The sequence below is a fragment of the Lagopus muta genome, chromosome 19 (genome assembly GCF_023343835.1).
Source record: "Lagopus muta isolate bLagMut1 chromosome 19, bLagMut1 primary, whole genome shotgun sequence".
NCBI lineage: Eukaryota > Metazoa > Chordata > Aves > Galliformes > Phasianidae > Lagopus > Lagopus muta.
In genome coordinates, this window is record NC_064451.1 from 10,398,865 (window position 1) to 10,418,646 (window position 19,782).

Consider the following 19,782-nt stretch of genomic DNA (forward strand, 5'->3'; position numbering starts at 1 on the left):
TATTTCAGATATTGGAAGACAGCAACAAGGTCTCCCCTCAGCCTCCTTTTCCTCAGACCAAACAGCCCGAGTTCCTTCAGTCACTCTTCATAGTCCATATTCTCTGGGCCCTTCTTCACCCTTGTTGCCCTTCTTGGACCTGCTCCAGCACCTCAATGTCCTTTCTGTACTGAGGTGCCCAAAACTGAACACAGTACTTGAGGTGAGGCCTCACCAGTGCCGAGTACAGGGGCAGGATGACTTCCCTAGACCTGCTCACCACATCATTCCTGATACAAGCCAGGATGCCACTGGCCTTCTTGGCCACCTGGGCACACTGCTGGCTCATATTCAGCCAACTTTCCATCAGTGCACCAAGTCCTTTTCCATCAGGCAGCTTTCTAGCCACTCTTCTCCAAGCCTGTAGGATTGCCTGGAGTTGTGACCAAAATGCAGGACCCAACACCTGACCCTACTGAAACTCATACAGTTAACCTTAGCCCATCGATCCAGTCTATCCAGGTCCCTCTTTAGTGCCTTTCTCCCCTCAGACAGATCAACACTGCCTCCCAGCTTGGTGTCATCTGCAAACTTAGAGGGTTGTTAATAAAGATCTTAAATAGAAGCAGCCCCAGTAACGAGCCCTGGGAACTCAGTAAATAAAACTACTCTCTTTTTCAGACTCTTAGTCTGAAAGCACATCTTTCTAAGCACAGAAACATGACATAGAGCAAACAAATTCACTTAAATAAATCTGAAAGATTTCTTTGGCCCTTGAACAATGGAGCTCCATCATACTGCTTCTTGCTTATATCTGTCTGGAAGTTCAGAAAGACAAAATGCATGCTCTTTACCTTTCTGCCCCACTAGCTGAGTACTGCTCAGTCTGTAAAGGCAATTAGTGACCAGATTACACGTACCCGGATATACTGGAACTTACACGTACCCGGATATACTGGAACTCCTCTAATGGAGATTCAGATAATGATGGAGAGCTGCCTGTTAAACTGTTGCATGGATTGTATTTCTTTATGATGAGAAGTAGTTTGTTCCGAATAGCCACAACAATCCTCAGTTCACCACCATGGTGAGTATTAATAGCATATAAATGGCAGCCTAAGGAAACAACGTTCCAGATTGTAATTATTCGGGGTAATGACTGCTTTTTTGTTCTGTATTTGAACGATGGTTAGTACAAGAGTGCAACAGAACTGCAATAGGATAGCATTAACATCTAGAAAAAGACAAAATGATGTGATTCATAAATTGTATTTAAGAATAAATACAAGGGTTAAATTGTATTTTTCCTTTTAACAAGGGTTAAATCATGTTAACCCTTTCCAGCTTGCTGCTGAAGATCAGAAAATGTTTACATCCATTAAAATAATCAGTACTCAAACTATTCTGAGTGCTACTATTCAAAATAGATTTGTCAGTGTTTCTCCAATTTACAGTGATCTTAATACATGAATGTGAGACATACAGTTCTTATTATGTCCCCCAATTCTGAAAGCAACATACATGCTTTTCTCTAGAGCTTTTCATCAGCAGTGATTATCAAGTAACATGGTAATTTTACCAAGCTCTCAACAGGCACACTGGACTACACCCAATCTTATTTTCAGAAAATCTTAACAAAGTTTGAATTAACTGTTCAGAGTTAAAGGAAACAACCAAACAAAAAAACTAAAGGTGAAAATCTGCAACAGGAAGCTAATAAGCCATAATAGTATGGTGGGATACTTTTAACATAAGATAGTAAAATCACCTTTTGTTCTCTCCAATTTATTTTCTCTGCAGTCATATTTGCTTCTTATCACCTGCTTTGTTTCTATATCTTTTTGGACTGAACTCAATCTGAAGACAAGGAGACGGGAGTCTTTCCCTGAAGGATGGAAAAAGCCAAAAAATACTTAGAAAAAGATGATGGTGTTCTGAAATTAATATTTCCGAAGAGGTGCAGTTCCTAACAAACAGGGCAGTGTCATAAAAGCAAAAGATAAATAATTTTGCTTCTCTGGGTGTAAGTAGGAATGCGACAACAAGGAAAGACTGCTTGTGAACACACTCTAGTCTTTACAATCCTAGAAACCAATGCCTTCAGTTCAGTAGAAGTTTCCCCTCTGACTGTGTTGAAAACAAACGAACAAACAAACAAACAAACAAAAACAAAAAAAAAATCAACAAATTATATAAGATCTTTAGAACAGTGAGATGTACGCTACTGGAAAACAGTAAAAATACAGCAGAGGCAAACTAAAGGCAAGAGTAGAAGGGTTAACTATAAATGTCTAGCAGCTGATAACTGGACTCTTAACAGAGTTTGAAAACCTGCCCCTGGAGGCAGACTGGTTTTGCAGTTCTTCAAAGTTACACACATTCAAGATACTTTCCAATTGCAAAAATAACACCGCATCCACTACCACAGTTAAATCTATTTTCCATGATGACAGATGTGAGTAGAATACACTCCTAAATTTAAATAAATAAATAATGGTGCACTACTATTAACAGTTGAAAATAAGCTACTCTTTAAGAACCTTACATAAGAAAGCAAACTTCTTAAAATGCAAACAAAGCAAGATGTTCTGACACAGGTATACTCTTTCAATAGAGCAGCTGGTATAACTGGAAAAAATTAAGCACATTTTCTAAATATGTAGCCAGTGTAGCTCCTGCTATAAGTACAAAAGCAAGATCACAGGTGCTGCCTTCAGTGCTGATAGAAGAGCAACACGAATTAGGATGACCTTTGGCGCATACATGACTTTCTTCTCCCACAGAAAGTATTAGAGTAAGAAGGCATAATGCTTCCGTAAGTCCACCATAACTTCAAACATTGACTCAGAGCAAATTCTTACTGTCAACACTGAGAAAATGAAAACAAAATGGATGAAGTCCCTCTCTTTTCAAAAATACGTACACTCAAGAATGTGTGCTTCCATGAATGAGTTTCTTAAATACGAAGGGGGTAAGGTGCTGGAACAGGCCGCCTAGAGAAGCTGTGGTTGCCTGATCTCTGGAAGAATCAGGCTGAACAAGGCTCTGAGCGACCTCATATATTGAAAGATGGCTGTGACCATGATGGGGGATGGAAAGCTGTACTAGATGACCTAAAAAGGTCCCTTCCAACCCAAAAAATTCTATGATTCAGTGTGACCAGCTTAAGGTTTGCACTGAAGCACCATTCTGAACATATCTAGGGATTTCTTTTTTCCCCACACCTTTTAGAAGACAACAACAACAACAAAAAATCAGAAGTTGTTGTACCTTTTATTCTAAATGAGACATTTAATATATGCCACTACTAGTATGATGCGACTGCCCGTGCCCATGAGTCATGCAAATCCTAAAGCATTCTAAAGCATTGAGACAAAGGAAATAGCATGTGAGCAACCCAGAAGAAGTCAGCAAAGAGAAAGAGGTGGAAGGATGTCAAAAGAGCAACAATAAAAGCTCTAAAACCTAACAAAAGCGATTTAAAAATGGCTAGGTGATGTGAGAAAAGGTGATAATACATATCTAGCGCTGCAGGAATTAAAATGTAGAGCATTTTTTTCCAGTAAAGTAACCTCTTAAAGAAAAAGAGTTAAAATATTCCTTCCTATTGATGTGCCTGCCAAATAAGAAGTTAACCAGATATATTCATAAGAGAACCGATTAACAGGGACCTCTCCTACCTTTATCTGTTCGGGCAATCAAATAATCCAGAGCTTCCAACACATGCATCTGCTTTATTTGCAGAGTTTTATCAAATACTTGAACAGCAGTTTGACCATCTAAAAAGGAAGCACACAAATTTCTTTAAAATTCTGCTAAAATTTGGTAGTTAGTGGTTTTGAACTTCTTCTTGCAATAAAAGCCTTTTTTTTCCCCCTCACTAAAATAAAGCATCCTGTAAGAAACTGCTTAATATACTGTAGCATCATAGCCTATACTTCCTTATGGCAGACTTTTATCATTGCCATGGATCAGATAATGCAAATGAAGCAGAAAAGGGACCATCCTTTAGAAAACTTGAGAATATTCACTGAGAATTAGCTTAATTCCCTCAAGCCTGACAGCCTTTTGTGGCACACAGAAGATAAGGGTCAAACTAGCAAAAGCACTGCTATTGAAGAAGCAGGCTTCCATTGCTGCATAAGCTTTGGGCTTCATGCTCACTAGTATCACAAAGGGCTAACAAATGCAGACAGACCACTTGACACTCCTTGAGCTTGAATTTAACTTATTGAGTCTTTTCAGATGGTCAAATAACAGCATCTGAAATAATAAAACATTCAGAAATCTGCATTAAAATGGGCCATCAAATATGGCTTGATTCTGATGCAGAGAAAAATTCTGCAAATAGGTGACATAAATGTAATAAATTTACTTGGATTGGTAAATATCAATGGAGGTGAGAACTAACCAATACCTGAGCAGAGCTTATGAACATATGTTTTCAAGACCATGTTCAGATACAAAAATAGTTAACACAAAAACACATGATCATTTACTAACCATCTATTAACAAGACGCCAGCATCTGTAGAAACCAGCAAGGACTGGCCCCAAGAATCTGCACAGATGACCTCATGAGGAAAATTACTGCAGAAAGACTGGGACTCCCAAGGCTATGAATTAACATAAGGGATACACAATAAGTACACTAAGAAATATAGATCAGACAGACACAGAACATGATGGACAATGGCAAGCAGTAACATGTAAACACATCTGGGAGAATGCATTTCCTAAGAGTATATTTTTTAAAATTTGAAATATCAAAATTATTTAATTTTCTTGCAGAGAAAATACTCCCGCTATCAATTGGATTTGGAGACTAATACAATAATAAGGCATGTTCTTGAAACACTATAACTAAAACCAAATTTTAGTGCAATTCAGTGGATATTCACTGCAACACTGGAAATGCTTAATATTATTTTTTTATTTTTTAAATACCACAGACGTAAAATGTATGCACTACCATGCACATGCAATTTGCTTATATTTTGTAGTTCAGATTGTATTCAGAAATGGTACTGTTACAGCTGTCTTTCCTCCAAACTCTGCTTCTGTCATGTGTTCTTCATATCTGTCTCCTGAAATCTGGCTCCCTCCATCCCCAATATTAAACAGTAAACTGAAGTCTGAAACTCTACAAGCACCTTTGAAGCTTCTTTGTATAAGATGCATGCAGAAAAGTGTAGATTACATTTTCCAATCCCTGGAAAAAGAATCTCGTAGTTACAGAAAATAAAAACACAACTGAATTTTGTTTTAAACTTGATAAAGAAGTAAAAATAATTTAAGATGATTGTCTACGGAAAACACGTGTCTTTTTCATCAAATAACCTCATGACATAAAGATATCCCAGTTTGCTTTAACTTGAGAGATGCTTCTACATCCAGGCTCATCCTTTAATTGCTACTGTCTGCAGAATCACTTTAGTATTATGCAATACTATTGCATATACTTCGTTGCTATAGCACCTAATTATGTAAGTAAATAAATAGTATACAGAACTGATATACAATGCCATGTACATCATATGGCATATATGTACGCCATATTCACTAGCATTTCATTTTCTAGTAACTCTCCTTAAACAGACAGGTTCACTCACTTCCTTTTTACAAAAGCTTGTATTTGCCAAGGTAGCTGGTGTATCCCCTTTCACACCAGTTTTCAGTTTGAGTGCCTAAAATAAAATAAAATAAATACTTTAATTAAATGAAGTTTTTATCACTAGTATGTAAGTTAAAGACTATATAGAACAGATAATTTAGGACAAGAAAGTAGCTTACTTAGTTTGGATTTTCTGTTACGTTTTCAGTAATTCAGAAAGAAAACATAATTATCTATGTCAAAATGCACACTAACCACTATGGACTATCTTCCCAGACAAAAGATACACAGCTTTTAAAAAAAAAATGGAAAATTCATTACATGAACTGTCCAACTTAGTCATAGACAGAAGCCCCTATTCCAATGATGTCAGCTGGCCACTTACACAATTCAAGCAGTTAGAGCTGGTTAGCAGATCCTTCTATCTGTTAACAAGCTGGCGTTACACTTGCAAAACTACATAACAAGCCACTCCAAGTGCACATATGCACTACCTGGGGGGTGGTGCTTAAGGCACAGTCACAGCAACACAAATTCTTCAGTCACAAATAACTAGAAGCATGCTGATTCTAAAAGGTCTAAAAACTCTAGAGAAATACTGTATGAATATATTTTCATTGAGACAGATAATAAGTCTATTTAAGGTATCTTATATATCTTCCTCGTTTATATTTACAGCATACAAAAATCCAGTGTTTCTATAACATTAAGACACAGTCTTGTAAACATAAATGCATACTTCTGAAATTCATCCTACCTGACCAAGTCGGACAAATTCTGCTTGCCGAGCTTCCTCCTTCTTCCGTGTTGATTTTGGAGACTCTGGTAACACATCACTGAAGGACCTCCTGTTCAGCATGTTCTAAAAAAAGAAAAAAGCAGCTTTCTTTTTTTTTTTTTCTTTTTTTTTTTTTTCCAGTTGAGTCAAAGTTTTCATAATCTTTTAACTTTATTTTATTTGCTGTGGTATCATTTACATTTTCTGCCTTTCTTTTTAATATATTTTCCTATCATCAACTAACTGGATCAATTAATTGGAAGGTTTCTCTGAGAACAGAAGTTGCTATTATTCCAATCCTTGACTGCTCTATTTTTCTGCAAGAAAGCTTAAGCAGACCTATTTAGCTAAGAGAAATAAACAGTGAGAAAAAACACCTTTCCAATTTTGGAAGTATTCAACTTCTTTTTAGTTAAGAATTGCATTAAGACTGAGTCTTCATCATCTAAAATGAAGATATCTCATGCTTAATCACAGTAATCCAAAGTTGCACATAATGCGATAAGAGCTGCTTTTATGATAAGAAGACAAATCCAAATACCTGTTTTGAATACTCAGTTCCTAACTATTCTATACTCTTGTTGCAGGTAAGCTTATATAAAGTGCAAGATTGCTATGCTTCTCCTCAGATCTGTTATTAAGTGCATGAAAAGTCCAATCCTGAAAGGATTGTCTGTCTACTTTCATATAACCGTAAAACAAATTATGTGACAATTAGTATTTAGCCTAGTATATTTAATTCAGTTTTCTCATCAGAATTTCAGTCTTTCAATGCAGCAGAGCTTTTCACGTACTAAAATAAGAACATACGCAAAGCACAGACATCACTACTGACTAGCATTTACCTTGTGCAGATCAGGCATCAGGTCCTGGTATAAAGAGCGGATCAGCATGTCTAGAGTACGCTGACGTTTCTGAGAAAACGTTGGTGTTTCCAAGGTGGCTTTTTCCCCATTTATTACTAAAAATTGTAGAAAAGAAGGTATATTACTTTAATTGCTTTGCTACCTTCTACCGACTGCAGTTTGCTTCTGTACCAGTATACCCAGTTTTCTCGCAGTTACTTAGTTTTGCCTCCTTTTTACATGTTTTTAGTAAATAACAATCCTTCAAGCTTAAGAGGGAAGAAGGAGTAATGGCAGAATTCAACAAAGCACCCCAATAACTACCTAACCAATATAAAAAATACAATATAAAAAAGACAGAATCAATGTAAGTATGAAACCAATTTAAATATTTTTGAGTAATATGTGAGATAAGTTAACAGTTAAGTTCCTGTCAGGTAAGAGAGCAAAATCATGATTATTATGCTAGGTATCTGCTTTTGATCTACCGGTCACGATGACAAGACCAACAAAACCTTATTTAAGCTTTTTAAAGAAGTCTCTGGCCAACAAAACCTAGTCTTCAAGGGTAACCTCAATTATCTGGGTATTTTTGGGGAATATAACACAGTGGCAAAAGTCCTCCATCAGGTTCCTGGAATGCATTAAGGACCGCTTCCTGTAACAAGCACTGGACAAATAATTACTAAAGAAGTATTTCTAGCAAAAGGAAAACTGACTTACATTTAACCAAAACAAAATCCCTGAATTCCTGGTGATTTGTAAACACAGGTGGGGATGGAAGTGGAGGCCCAAAGAGAGGAACGCTTTCTTCTGAAAATATTTTTAGCCTGTTGAAAGAACAAGTATTTATCTATATTGGAAGCCACTTTCAAAGTCTGTCATTTTTACAGATAGAAAAAAAGAACCAGAAATGGTTATCTGGGAATGTCTGGGAGAAAAATTTCCGTGAGCTGAACGAAAAAAACCTCATAAATGGGCACTCAATTGGAATTATTCACTTGAACCAAAACCATGAATTATTTACATAAATAATGAGACACTAAAATTATGATAGAACTTTGTAATTCTACTTACAGATTAATGCTGTTAACGGTGCTAGTAAAATCTAGTCCTTTCCAAAAAGAACAGCTGTTCCCCTGCAAGATGTTCTCATTACAGGTAAAGCTTTCTCTCTCACCTGTGCATTCACCACATGCATGAGAATCTTTCTGAGTAACAGTGCAAATACAGCTGAATTTATATTGGGAACAGCAAATTCACTTTTGTTGAGGAAGCAAGACTGAGAACTGCTCCCATGAAAGCTGTACCTGCTGATTACTACTGATCAGCAAAGGATCCAGTATCCCAAGAATGGCAGGTAACAAAACTGTGCATACAATTCTCCAGGTACTAGAAACAAACTGTTCAAGGAACAAATTCAGAAGTCCCCTATATCTATCTTATTCAGTCTAGGTAAAAATTAGTCATTTATCCTGATACACAGTATGAAACATTCTTTAGCTTGAGCAGAACAAGTAAAAAAAAAAAATCTATGAAGTAGAAAACAAAGAAAAAATGAAATATCATGCTGCTTGATTTTTTCTTGAGCTAGTTTTAGCAGTATGCCAGACAAACACAGTGATACAGAGTTCTACAGATATTTATAGCATTAATATTTAAATTTATTATCTGTATAAAATAAGAAAGCTATTTCTAGCAAAACAATCCTTTGAGCTGTACATATCCATACATATAAAAAACTTCCAAATCAATCCAGGAATTACTGTATGTTGGAATCATGTGATCAGATCTGAGGAGCAGTTTCTGAAATCATGGGTTGTGGTTGGTACAAGTGGCCCAGATTATGTGTTGAAAGGAAAAGATTAAAATAAACATTCCTTCATGAAGACAGGTGTAGGGAGATGGGCTTGTTCAGCCTGGAGAAGAGAAGGCTGCACGGTGACCTCACTGCACCCTTCCAGTACCTAAAGGGAGCCTACAAACAGGAGGGGAGCCAACTTTTTACAAGAGTAGATAAAGGCAGGACAAAGGGAAATGGTTTTAAGTTGAAGGAGGGAAGATTTAGGTTGGATGTCAGGGGGAAGTTCTTCACCAACAAAGTGCTGAGGTACTGGTGCAGAGTTGTGGATGCCCTGTCCCTGGAGGTGTTCAAAGCCAGGTTGGATGGGGCCCCTGAACAGCCTGGTCTAGTATTACATATGGAGGTTGGCAGCCCTGCCTGTGGCAGCGGGGTTGGAGCTTGATGATCCTTGAGGTCCCTTCTAATCCAAACCTTTCTATGATTCTATAAAAGTACGCCCTCAACATTTTTACTGTACTTTACTGCATTAATCTCTAGACAATAGCTAGGATCAACTACACGGCAGAAGTCATTTTGTTTATTAAAGCCTACACACAAGGCTGCAGAAAAGATTGCTGTTCAGATTCTGTTGAGACCTGACAGACTCAGCCTTGGACAGCCTTCATGTCTTATAGCTAACTGCAAAATACATTGGTGAAGAATACATTATTTACCAGCAAAATTTCACCATGTTTTAAGAATGTGATTGTATAATCAACAGATATCAAGATGTTATAATCACAATATAATTGTATAATCAATAGATATCAAGATGTTATAATCACAATATAATCAAGAGAGTTAGGCAAAGTAGATAACGATAACAAAAAGAGAATAAGTGGAAGAGCTTACCCTTCGGCTGAGCTCACCACAAACCACCAAGAGAGGTGACCTCCAGAAGAGATCCTTCCCCTCTGGTAGCCAGCTCTTAAATAGGTCTAGGAGGGGTGCAGCCAGGCTCCACCCCTTCCGGCAGCACAGGTGAATTGCCTTCACCTGTGCTTCTCTGGCTGACTCATGGCTCACCTCAGGTGATCAATCAGAGGTTCAGGCCGTGACTCAGCAGTTCCCATACAGTGATGTACAACTGTACTTCTCTTAAGTCGACTCAAGATTCCTAAAAGTGATCTGGTTTGCCTATCTACAACCAAACTCAGACCTGCAAAGAGACAATCCGCAACCATCACATCACCACAGTTAATTAATGTTACTGATCTCTGCAGTCAGAATCTTGAAGACAAATCTTCCATCATTTTGTTTTGCTGTGCATACCTTAGCTTCCAGGATGTCATTATTCTAACGATTAGAAAGGAATAACTTAGAGCCAACTTACAGCTACCTGCATCCACGTCCATACTTCGATTCTAAAAGTTCATTTGCCTTCCTGACTTGCAGGCAGGTGTTCAACACAAAATGTTTTCCCATTACGTCTAATCCATCAGAAATTCAGAATAAAGTTATTAGTTACAATCAGCACCTACCTGTAACTATCATTTTCCTTATTATATCTCACTAAGGCAAAAATATCTGTCATCCAGTTAAGGAAATTAATCCATTACTAACGATGTTCACATATATTTTAATCACTTTTTTCCCTGCAGCAGATAGTAGATTTAATAACAGTCAAGTATAATTCAATGTAAAGACAAAATATTCTAGGCTACGTACATTCTATTTTTATAAAGGGAGTTTCATACAAAATTATTGCATTTGAACCATTTTAAAAATAGAGCTACTACTATTAACATAAATTTCTTGCTGCTTCATGAAGCCAAAAGTGTGCTACATTGTTTTGTGTTTGTGAGTTTGACAGACTTCAGATTAAAAATTCATTTAGATGATAAAAAACACCATCACCACACTGATTCCCACAGTCACTCGTGCTGAAACTCCCACTGAGAAAAAAAGAATCCCACAAAATAGTTCTGCTAGAAGGGTTCTAAGAAAACAGAGAGGAAGATATAAACCGAGAATACTCAAATATGCATTTAAGATGTTTAACAGTGTATTGCCTAGTCTTCAGCTGCCACTACAAAAGGGTAAAGATCTTCCCAAATGACCTAATCAAGCTCATATAGACATAAGGCACATCTGCCCCTCTGACTCATTATGAAAGCAGTTAATTCAAATAACAGAAAAACAACTCCCTGAAATAGCAGACAGTAGGTACATTTTTCAGTAAAGCCTCTCAACGGGAGGGTCATGTACCTCAGGTAAATAGAAATCCCTCAGAAGCCAGACTTTCATAAAGTTTTCAAGGACCAGTTTTCTGGTATTATGAGGATAGTACCTCATATCTTTAATATTCTGCTCAATGTTTTCCATTCATCAACCCATTTATTTGGCACCATCTTTAAGCTGTTTTCCTCAACAACAAAGAGGCAGGCAAGCAGATCTTTCTGTTGCAGGTTCTACCCTAACCTACTTTCCAGTTATGTGTGTGTGGCAATCATGCAAGTCTTCATGCTTCCTCAAAAACATTTCCAAGCTATATAATGACACAAGAACATCTATAAGCATCCTCACAAGCCTTCCCCACCCAGTAATCACTCTAAAAACAAACAAATTCATACGAAGTAAAGCCATGATGAACTGATCCTCTGTGGGGAGCGGCTCCAAGAGGCTCCACGTCAACAACCAAGAATATCTCTCTCATGAAAATAGTCATAAGTGAAGACAAGTTTACTACTTGAGCATGCAGTCAGCCTGGTACCCAGCCTGGTACCCAAATCACTAAGGAACAAGAGAAAATGGAAAACAGGAATGCTAGTCTGGCATAAGAGGTTCTGGCAACATGTGCCCCATGACCAGGAGGCTATTGAACCTTGAAATGTTTGTTAGAAATTAAAAAGAGCAGGGTTAATTAATTACATAATATGTCTTCTTAACATCAATAAAGGAAGAATTACATCTCTGTTTACGAACACTGACGTGGATAAAGAGTTATACTGACTTGGTAAACTTTTACTATTTGGTAATATTTGGGTTGCTCTGCTAACTAAAGGATTTTGTTTGTTTTCATTTTAAATGTGGAATTTCTTTTGCTCTAGATGCTTCTTCCCTGTAGAGCAAATTAGATTATTATCAATCTAAAAAGAAAGATTAGCAAGAAAATTCCAACAACAGTGAGCAGTCAATCTGACAACTAGGTTTAGAAGTTGAAGCAGTGATCACTTTTAAAGACTTTTCAACAGAGCACATGTATAAAGTTTTTCTTCTTTAATTACATGTTCCATTCAATCTGGTCTAAGAGACGCCAGAATGGGATATATAGATCACCTGGTATGATCCCCACGACAGTCTGATGCAATTGACAGCAGCTTTTTGGAACTACATTGTCTTCACAATGTTTTCAAACAGAAGTTTGAAAAATACATGCTGCAACAAATCTGGAAGACAGGTGGTTTAAGGTCTGAAAGTCTTCAGATACAGTGAACCAAAATACATAAATACCCAAAATAAACATCATCTGAACATGGTAAGATAATATTCAGTAATAGATGCAATCTTACTTAACATCAATAACAGAAATATTATTGTGAATTTATACTTTATGAAAATTTACAAAGTTTCATGAAATTGCGTTTGTGGAATGATGAAAATATACGCTTTTAATAAAAAGTAATCTGACATAGAAGTAGTCTTTTAAGCAGTTTGACACAAAAAAAATTATGCAGGAGACTTACAGCTACTAGTCAAGTAGTTGAAAGTAAAGAACGCACCCTGTAAACAGCAAACAGGAGGAAGTTAGGGTAAAATTAGAAGCAATATTAAAAATAAATAAAGACAATAAAAAAGTAGAAAATATAAAGAAAAAGATACGTGTAAAATGAGAGCGAATCATGGATGGCTTGAATGCTGGAGCAGTCTCTTCTCCTTCCTGAAATACGATAGTGACAATGTCATTTCCAATATGCCGCTTCCTTTCTACCTGAAAGAAAAAAAAAGGGGAAAGAGAAAGACAGAGAGGGGAAAAGGAGGGGAAGAGAATGACTTAAAGGAGATCAGTGCCTTAAAAATTCTGTGACAGAACTCTGAAACAATACTCTTAAACTGGATGTGGCTTACAAAACGTCAAGCATTAATAAAGAGTATCACAAATATCTTTAAATAATTAATACTATCTCCAATCATAAGCAAATAAGCTTAGCAATGTCATGTACTGCTTTCTTTTTTTTTTTTCTTTAAATGAGCAGAGCTGTCAGAATTTACAAACATTAATATTCACAAACAGGAAATGGAACAACTAGGATTCTGTAAAAGAAAATTCATTACTTGAAATAAAAGGAGAAAAACCCCAATTCTGCATTACTCTTTTATAATAATTGAAGTCCTGTGGTTTATTCTGTGATCTTGTTACTCAAGGCAGAAGTATGAGAAGACTGACACTTCAGAAAGGGTCAAGTGATGAATGCAAGACAGCATATCTGAAAAGTACCAAAGAACCTACCTGGTCTTCCTATGAAGAGAACAATGGCATTGCCTCACAGCAAATGCACAAAGCTCACCATTAGCGCACTAACAAGCAGACTTTCTTTCAAACTACATTAATTATTACCTGAGTATGAGCTGTATGAATTATCAGAACACTTTCATGCATACCATACATGTCTAATTTTCAGCCTTCATAAAATCTTTGAAAGCAATGGCAACTGCAGCAGTGAAGCTCTACAAATCATCTGACTGTCAGAATACTTCATCATTTTTTAATTAATCAGTATTGATATTCTTTGCAAAACTCTTCATTTCTAAACTATGAACAGGCAAAAATATCCCTATCTTATTTTAAGAAGTTTTGGAGTCTTTGATTACTGGGAAAGGAGGTGGGGGGGAAATAAGGAAAAAAAGGGAGGATGAGAGAAATATGTACCTGCTGTTTGTTCTCTCTAGAATATGGTAGCATTGTTGAAACATGGAACATAATTTCATGCCCTTGGTAAACTGTATAGATGGAAAAGGTTCCTGTGGTATCATCTGCAAAGAAAGACAACGTTCTTAGCAGAAATATGTCAAGTTTCCAAAAGATTCAAAAATATTTCAGGTCATTCTTTCAAATTTTCTTTAGTCATCCCTTTTTCTGACCCATTTTAGATTTATACTTTTGCACAGATGTCTAAATTTGAGTTTGCAGCCTAATCTGTGTATTTAAACAGCTAAAACCTATGACATCCTTTACCAAGCCTCCTGAAATCACATATAGGTCTTAACACAGCCATAATGCCCTATCGTTATAAAGTATGTCAGGTTACTCCTTCATTCCCTTCACTTTAAAATACAAGTCATATAAATACTTCTCTTTCCCCAGTGACTTAAGCTAACCTGATTTACTGTTTTCTGGTGAAGCAGAACATTTAGCAAGCATATAAGAAGTCTGTTTTGAAATCATATTATTTCTAAAGTACACATATTATATCCATGCAATAAGTAAAAACAATTTAAATTGCAGCCTCTGCTTCTTTGCTTCTTACTTTTTGTGTCCAGTCCCCCTCTGTAGCCTGTCCAGCCTTTCAAAGTAATCGTGTCACCCAAGAGATGCAAAAATCTTTGAAAGCTTTCACTTCCAGTTTCTACACATGGAAAGGGGAACAGTTACAGTAGAAAAGCACGTGCACAACACCTATCAAAGATTAATCAAAATACAGGAACAAGTCCTGTATGCAGGACATAAGGACCAGAGTTAGTTTCTCCTAGTGTCATCCAAGCCTTCTGCCCTGACAGAAACAGCCTCTCAGTCTTGCAGAATTATAGGAAAAGGATAATCACGCAACACTACAGAATCATCTCTTCAGCTAATGCCATAACACTATTTAAGCACATGCAAGAATGTAATAATGATGTGAAAGTATAAGAATGAGAAGTAGAAACAACAGGACCTTTCTCAGGTAACATGAGTCGCCTCCTTCAATTGCTTCTTTTTTCAAACCTTACTCTGTATAGTCTATTTCTAGGGAGAAAATTTCAGCATAGTCCAAGCTGTAATAGTAGGGCTCTTATGGCAACCTTTTGTAGAAACAGAAGAGTCTATGCTACATTTTTCCCACCCAACACTAGCATGAAAACCTAACAAAATTACTGTTAAAATTATCATTATCTGTCATCTGGGCACTATCCTATGGTTTTCAATTGTATGAATAGAACAATTAAGGAAAAGGGGAAAGACTCACCATTGCTGAACATTTCATCATCTGTAAGCTGCCCATCCTTAGCATAAAGGATTCCAAATTTAAAATTCACAGATCCCTAAAAAATTAAACCAAAGATGATTAGCTAAATCAATCAATCTAAAGGCCTAAAATAAATGTTCACAAATCTAAGGTTTTTTAAAAATATGTAGCTTTGTGTATATCTTGCACATGTGAGTACTCACCTCATATCAGTTCCATTACATGTACAAATAGCAGACATCTAATAATTTACCTTTGACTATAGACTATGAATTACATAACATACTTTTCATAATGGTGCTTAAAGTGATTTTCAATTTCACATTGAAAACTAATACTACATTTTTTACTGCAATAAGCATCAACTTGAAATTTGTCACAAATATGTTAGGACAAATATTTCAAATACAATGCTTGATTTATTGAATAGATCTATGAACTAAGAGTGTAAGCTTACATTTACCTCTTGCTCTTCAAGAACCAATAAATCCTGTAAATAAAACACTATGTTTAGCACTCTCATATTAAAGACAACATAAATCATTACATTATTGCATATTTGTTTTGTTTTGAAATGGCCAGTTCAACTGATAAAAAAAATTTAGTTGTAAACACCAAAACCCCTTCTCTCATTTATCCTGCTACTGTAACAAAGCAGAAAAAAATATTCACAATGTTTTATTTTCCAGAAAATAATACAGAAAAGCAAAGAAACATGGGAAGTCACAACCTACCTTCTGTATATCAGGATGAAAAATTTCCCTTGGCCCCTTCTCAAATTTCTCAAGACTCATTGCACTGAAATGCAAATGAAATGCTGTTTAATAGAAAGGAAAGAACATATTTTCAACATTAAAGTATTATTAATTGCAGTTATGCCTCCTATTGAAAGGAATTGTTCGACGAGTCTGCCTAATATGGAATATTTTGTGGAACTGTTATTTCTTTTTCACAATGCTAATCTCTAAGATTTCCTAAACTTCTTTCAGATTTTAAGAACAGAAATTACTAAGGCCTTGGATGGAAGTGAGGATTATGCTTACTGCATTTAACACATATTTGAAATCCATTATCCTTCACTTCTGCTTTATATATACCTACTAAAAGCATTCTATATTACTCAATAACCTACTCTGGTTTGTAAGCTTTTCTTCTGTCTCTTCTAAAACAATACAAAAATCACAGAATGGATTGGGTTGGCAGGAGCCTTGGAGATCATCTACTTCCAACCCCTTTGCCACCAGCAGAAACACCATCCACTAGCAAATGTTGCTCAAATTCCCGTTCAACCAGGCACTGAACATTTCCAGGCATGTGGCTAAGCAGCAATTAAAATAAAAAACTGTCAGTTTAGCATAAAATTGAAGTAACAAAGATACAAAAACAGAACAGAAAAACAGAAGAAAGGGTATTTAAATGAGAAGCATGATCAACTGCCTCAATAAACAGAAATATTCAGTACGCTCCTGCATTTATTATGGCTTTGTCCATTTATTTCAGTACAGAACACAATCTGTCTAGAATGCAGCAAACTAACATGTATGTCAAGTTTGGTGCACCGTTCCATTTTTATTTAAGCTGGATCACAATGTAGATGAGATTTGCTCCATTTCCTTTTCAAAGTGATTACAATGTCCCCATTCATTCACAACAAATGGGCTTATTAATATATTGATAACTCTTTGGAACAGTTCCTACCAAGATTCACACTTGGTGGAAACAGGGTAAGGTGCCAAAGGAATATTAATCAGCTCTGAGGGAAGGCTCAAGGAACCTTCTTAGGGGCAATGGAGTACTCAGATTTATTTCATGCCTCAGTGGGCAAAAGGAGGCAACATTCATCCAACTGATCCCAAGCAGCAAACACGCTGGGGAAAACAAGGAACAGGGGTCTAAAACAAGCTTCCATTTTCCTTCAAAATCTGGAGGATGGAATACCCACGTGAAGGTGTTCCAATAAATGAGTAACAGCGTACCTAACAGAAGCCAAAATTTCTTGCATCTGGGATGTCTGAATAAGACTGTGCATCTTGGTGAAAGGATGGGAGAGGCTGTGTTACTAAGTGATGTTAGGAAGTGATGTTTCAGCAACTGGTGGACAGACATGGAAAATCAGGTGTTTACACAGGTACAGAACACAGTGCTGACAGTAGGGACAGTGTTCACTCCAGACCTGCAGAAGCTGTGAGGGGACTCAGTTCATCTTAATGAGGAAGGTAGCAGATGTCTGAAGTGTTCTCAACTCATCATCTTGACATCAAACCAAAGCCACAGGTAAACAGATAAAAAATTTCAATAAATGAGCCCCAATGTTCTGCCTAGCCTCTCTGGCAAAATCAGTGGACTGGGGCTTCTCATAAAACTTGGAAAGTTGTGGAAAAACCAGATCTGGTGCTTCTGACTTCACAGTATATGCTCTGCTCCCATAATGCTTCTCTTACATCAGCATTAGCAGTCTTATCCAGGGAACCAGCCTCTGAGCAAGAGACATTTGCCTTCACCCTGTTATGTATCGAAGGTTTTGGAGATCCAATGACTGCCCATTCATCTGATACATACTACCTGCTCAGCAAAATGAATACAATTGTTACGAGTTTCTAGAGGAAGTACAATCCTTGCCTAAGTCGAAGGCTGAATTTGAAGTTTTCAGAGAGGACCTTGAGAAAATATGCCACATAACTAGATTATAAAAACTGCAGGTGAAATCTGAATAAACACTTTGCAGAAAAGGGTTCTGATGTTTCAGTTGATAATACAGTTAAAAGAAACAGAAATGGTATTGGGCTGCTCACTTTATATTCTCTTCTGTCAGAAAAGTGGCAGAACAGTATAAGTGTGCTCATACTGACTGGCTGGGGGAAAGAATCTTTTAGTCTCACTGACAGGGTGTATAAATCACACAAAGTGTGGATTTGCAAGGAAACAATCACTTGCAGATAAAATTCTTGGTTTCTCCCTTGTTTCCTTCCTCTTGTCAGTGCCACATAATCTGCTCTCTAGTCAAAATCTGCTGCTCTTTACTCCTGCTCCTGGCCTGTCTAATTTAAGCAGGTCGTTCTTCTCAATCACTGAAGTGTTGAGAATCAATCTATTGTAAGTTGTCACTTTGTCTACTATAGGGCAGGTATTAAAAGTACGTTTTGCTGTCCTCAGTGATGAAGACTTGCAAGCCTATTATTCCTGCTTTTTAAAATCTATCATGAAAATAATGAAACAAGTTCTGATTTACAGTAAAAGACAAATATCAGATAATTTACTTGTTAATACATACCTTAATATAGATTTCACTGATAATGTTTTTGTGGGACTGTAAGGGAGACATATTTTCTGAGTACCCTATAAAGTGGAAAAACAAAACAAACAAACAAACAAAAAACCAAACAAACAAACAAAAAAACAAAGCAAGGAGGCATTACAGGTTATACCGATTTTTCTATATATTAAAATAGGAATACTGATAAAAAAAACAATTAAGTAAAATGCAAAGATCAAGATCATACTAGCTTTACTTAGTTGTATTTCCTACTGAAATAAGCTGAATGTGAAAAGGCATGGATGATGTAAAATTTTTTTTTCTCAGTTCTGACTACGCTGGCATGGAGGAACTTCAAAAGGAAAGTTACAGTGCAACGCTGTACTGAAAGGTATTAAATCAATTGTTTAGATATAGGTCATTATGAAGAGGTCCATGGGAAAAAAATCCTCAAGATATCAATGAAACCAGTATCATATTTAGCTATGTTCTTATTATCATATAAAAATATCAGTATATCTGTACTATGAAGTCACTATATAAATTCATCACAAAATATAAATCAAAAACAATTTAGGCAACATTTCCAAAAATAATGCAGAACTCCATGTAAGAAAAATTACAAAATAACTACTGTCATAAATCTCTGTCAGAAAATTTAGTGTAAGTTACCCACTAAGCTAGCTTAGTGCTATCTACTAGGGTAGAATTTTACATTCTCCTACAAAATAAAATCTACATACTAAATACTGAAATTCTGAAGAAAGCAGAAAAGTCTATGATCAATGCATCTAAAACAAACAACAATACAAATGAACAAAAAAGGCAAAGCAACAATTAAGTATTTATTTCTTACCGTTTTTCTCCAAAGAATTGAATGGTATTGAGGAACACGCTGATTATTTTGGTCAGAAAGTACAACAGACAGAAAGAAAGGGTTCTTCTCTGAGTCTGTACCTATATAATTTTGATGAACTATTGGAAGAAAAGTAGTATTACCCACTGTCAAGAAAACACACATACTCATAAAATACACAAAACATAGAAAATAAACGCTTATTTATGTAAATATTTATTTATACAAGATATGCATTAAAAGACAAGAGAGGTATAGATTTTAAGGCCTAGAAGGGCTTAAAAATCTTCCTGTTCATTAGCAGGATTTCTTCTGCTTACAGAACCACATCCTCTGTCTTCAAGTTAAAAATACATGAAATAAGAACTTGCTTTCAATACAGGACAGAAAACACATTAATATTAAGTTAATACCATCTTTTTTCAATATATAAATAACAGGAATTCAAAGA

General features: G+C 36.2%; 1 protein-coding gene across 12 annotated transcripts in view; it reads right to left on the minus strand.

The window, feature by feature from the left end:
• GARNL3 (GTPase activating Rap/RanGAP domain like 3) overlaps positions 1-19,782 on the minus strand; it is a 41,062-nt gene that overhangs the window by 8,391 nt on the left and 12,889 nt on the right. For 5 of the 12 annotated variants that reach the window (XM_048966232.1, XM_048966227.1, XM_048966225.1 and 2 more), the window contains exons 5-21: positions 19,332-19,450; positions 18,494-18,558; positions 15,957-16,020; positions 15,680-15,712; positions 15,223-15,298; positions 14,527-14,625; positions 13,929-14,032; positions 12,881-12,989; positions 10,540-10,585; positions 7,939-8,045; positions 7,216-7,331; positions 6,350-6,454; positions 5,591-5,665; positions 4,483-4,594; positions 3,660-3,758; positions 1,748-1,864; positions 926-1,095 (exon numbers count right to left, since the gene is read on the minus strand). In XM_048966232.1, the coding sequence (XP_048822189.1) occupies positions 926-1,095; positions 1,748-1,864; positions 3,660-3,758; positions 4,483-4,594; positions 5,591-5,665; positions 6,350-6,454; positions 7,216-7,331; positions 7,939-8,045; positions 10,540-10,585; positions 12,881-12,989; positions 13,929-14,032; positions 14,527-14,625; positions 15,223-15,298; positions 15,680-15,712; positions 15,957-16,020; positions 18,494-18,558; positions 19,332-19,450 (1,616 nt within the window). The remainder of the gene's footprint in view (positions 1-925; positions 1,096-1,747; positions 1,865-3,659; positions 3,759-4,482; positions 4,595-5,590; positions 5,666-6,349; positions 6,455-7,215; positions 7,332-7,938; positions 8,046-10,539; positions 10,586-12,880; positions 12,990-13,928; positions 14,033-14,526; positions 14,626-15,222; positions 15,299-15,679; positions 15,713-15,956; positions 16,021-18,493; positions 18,559-19,331; positions 19,451-19,782) is intronic. The other 7 variants (XM_048966228.1, XM_048966226.1, XM_048966237.1 and 4 more) reach the window with 5 other exon arrangements.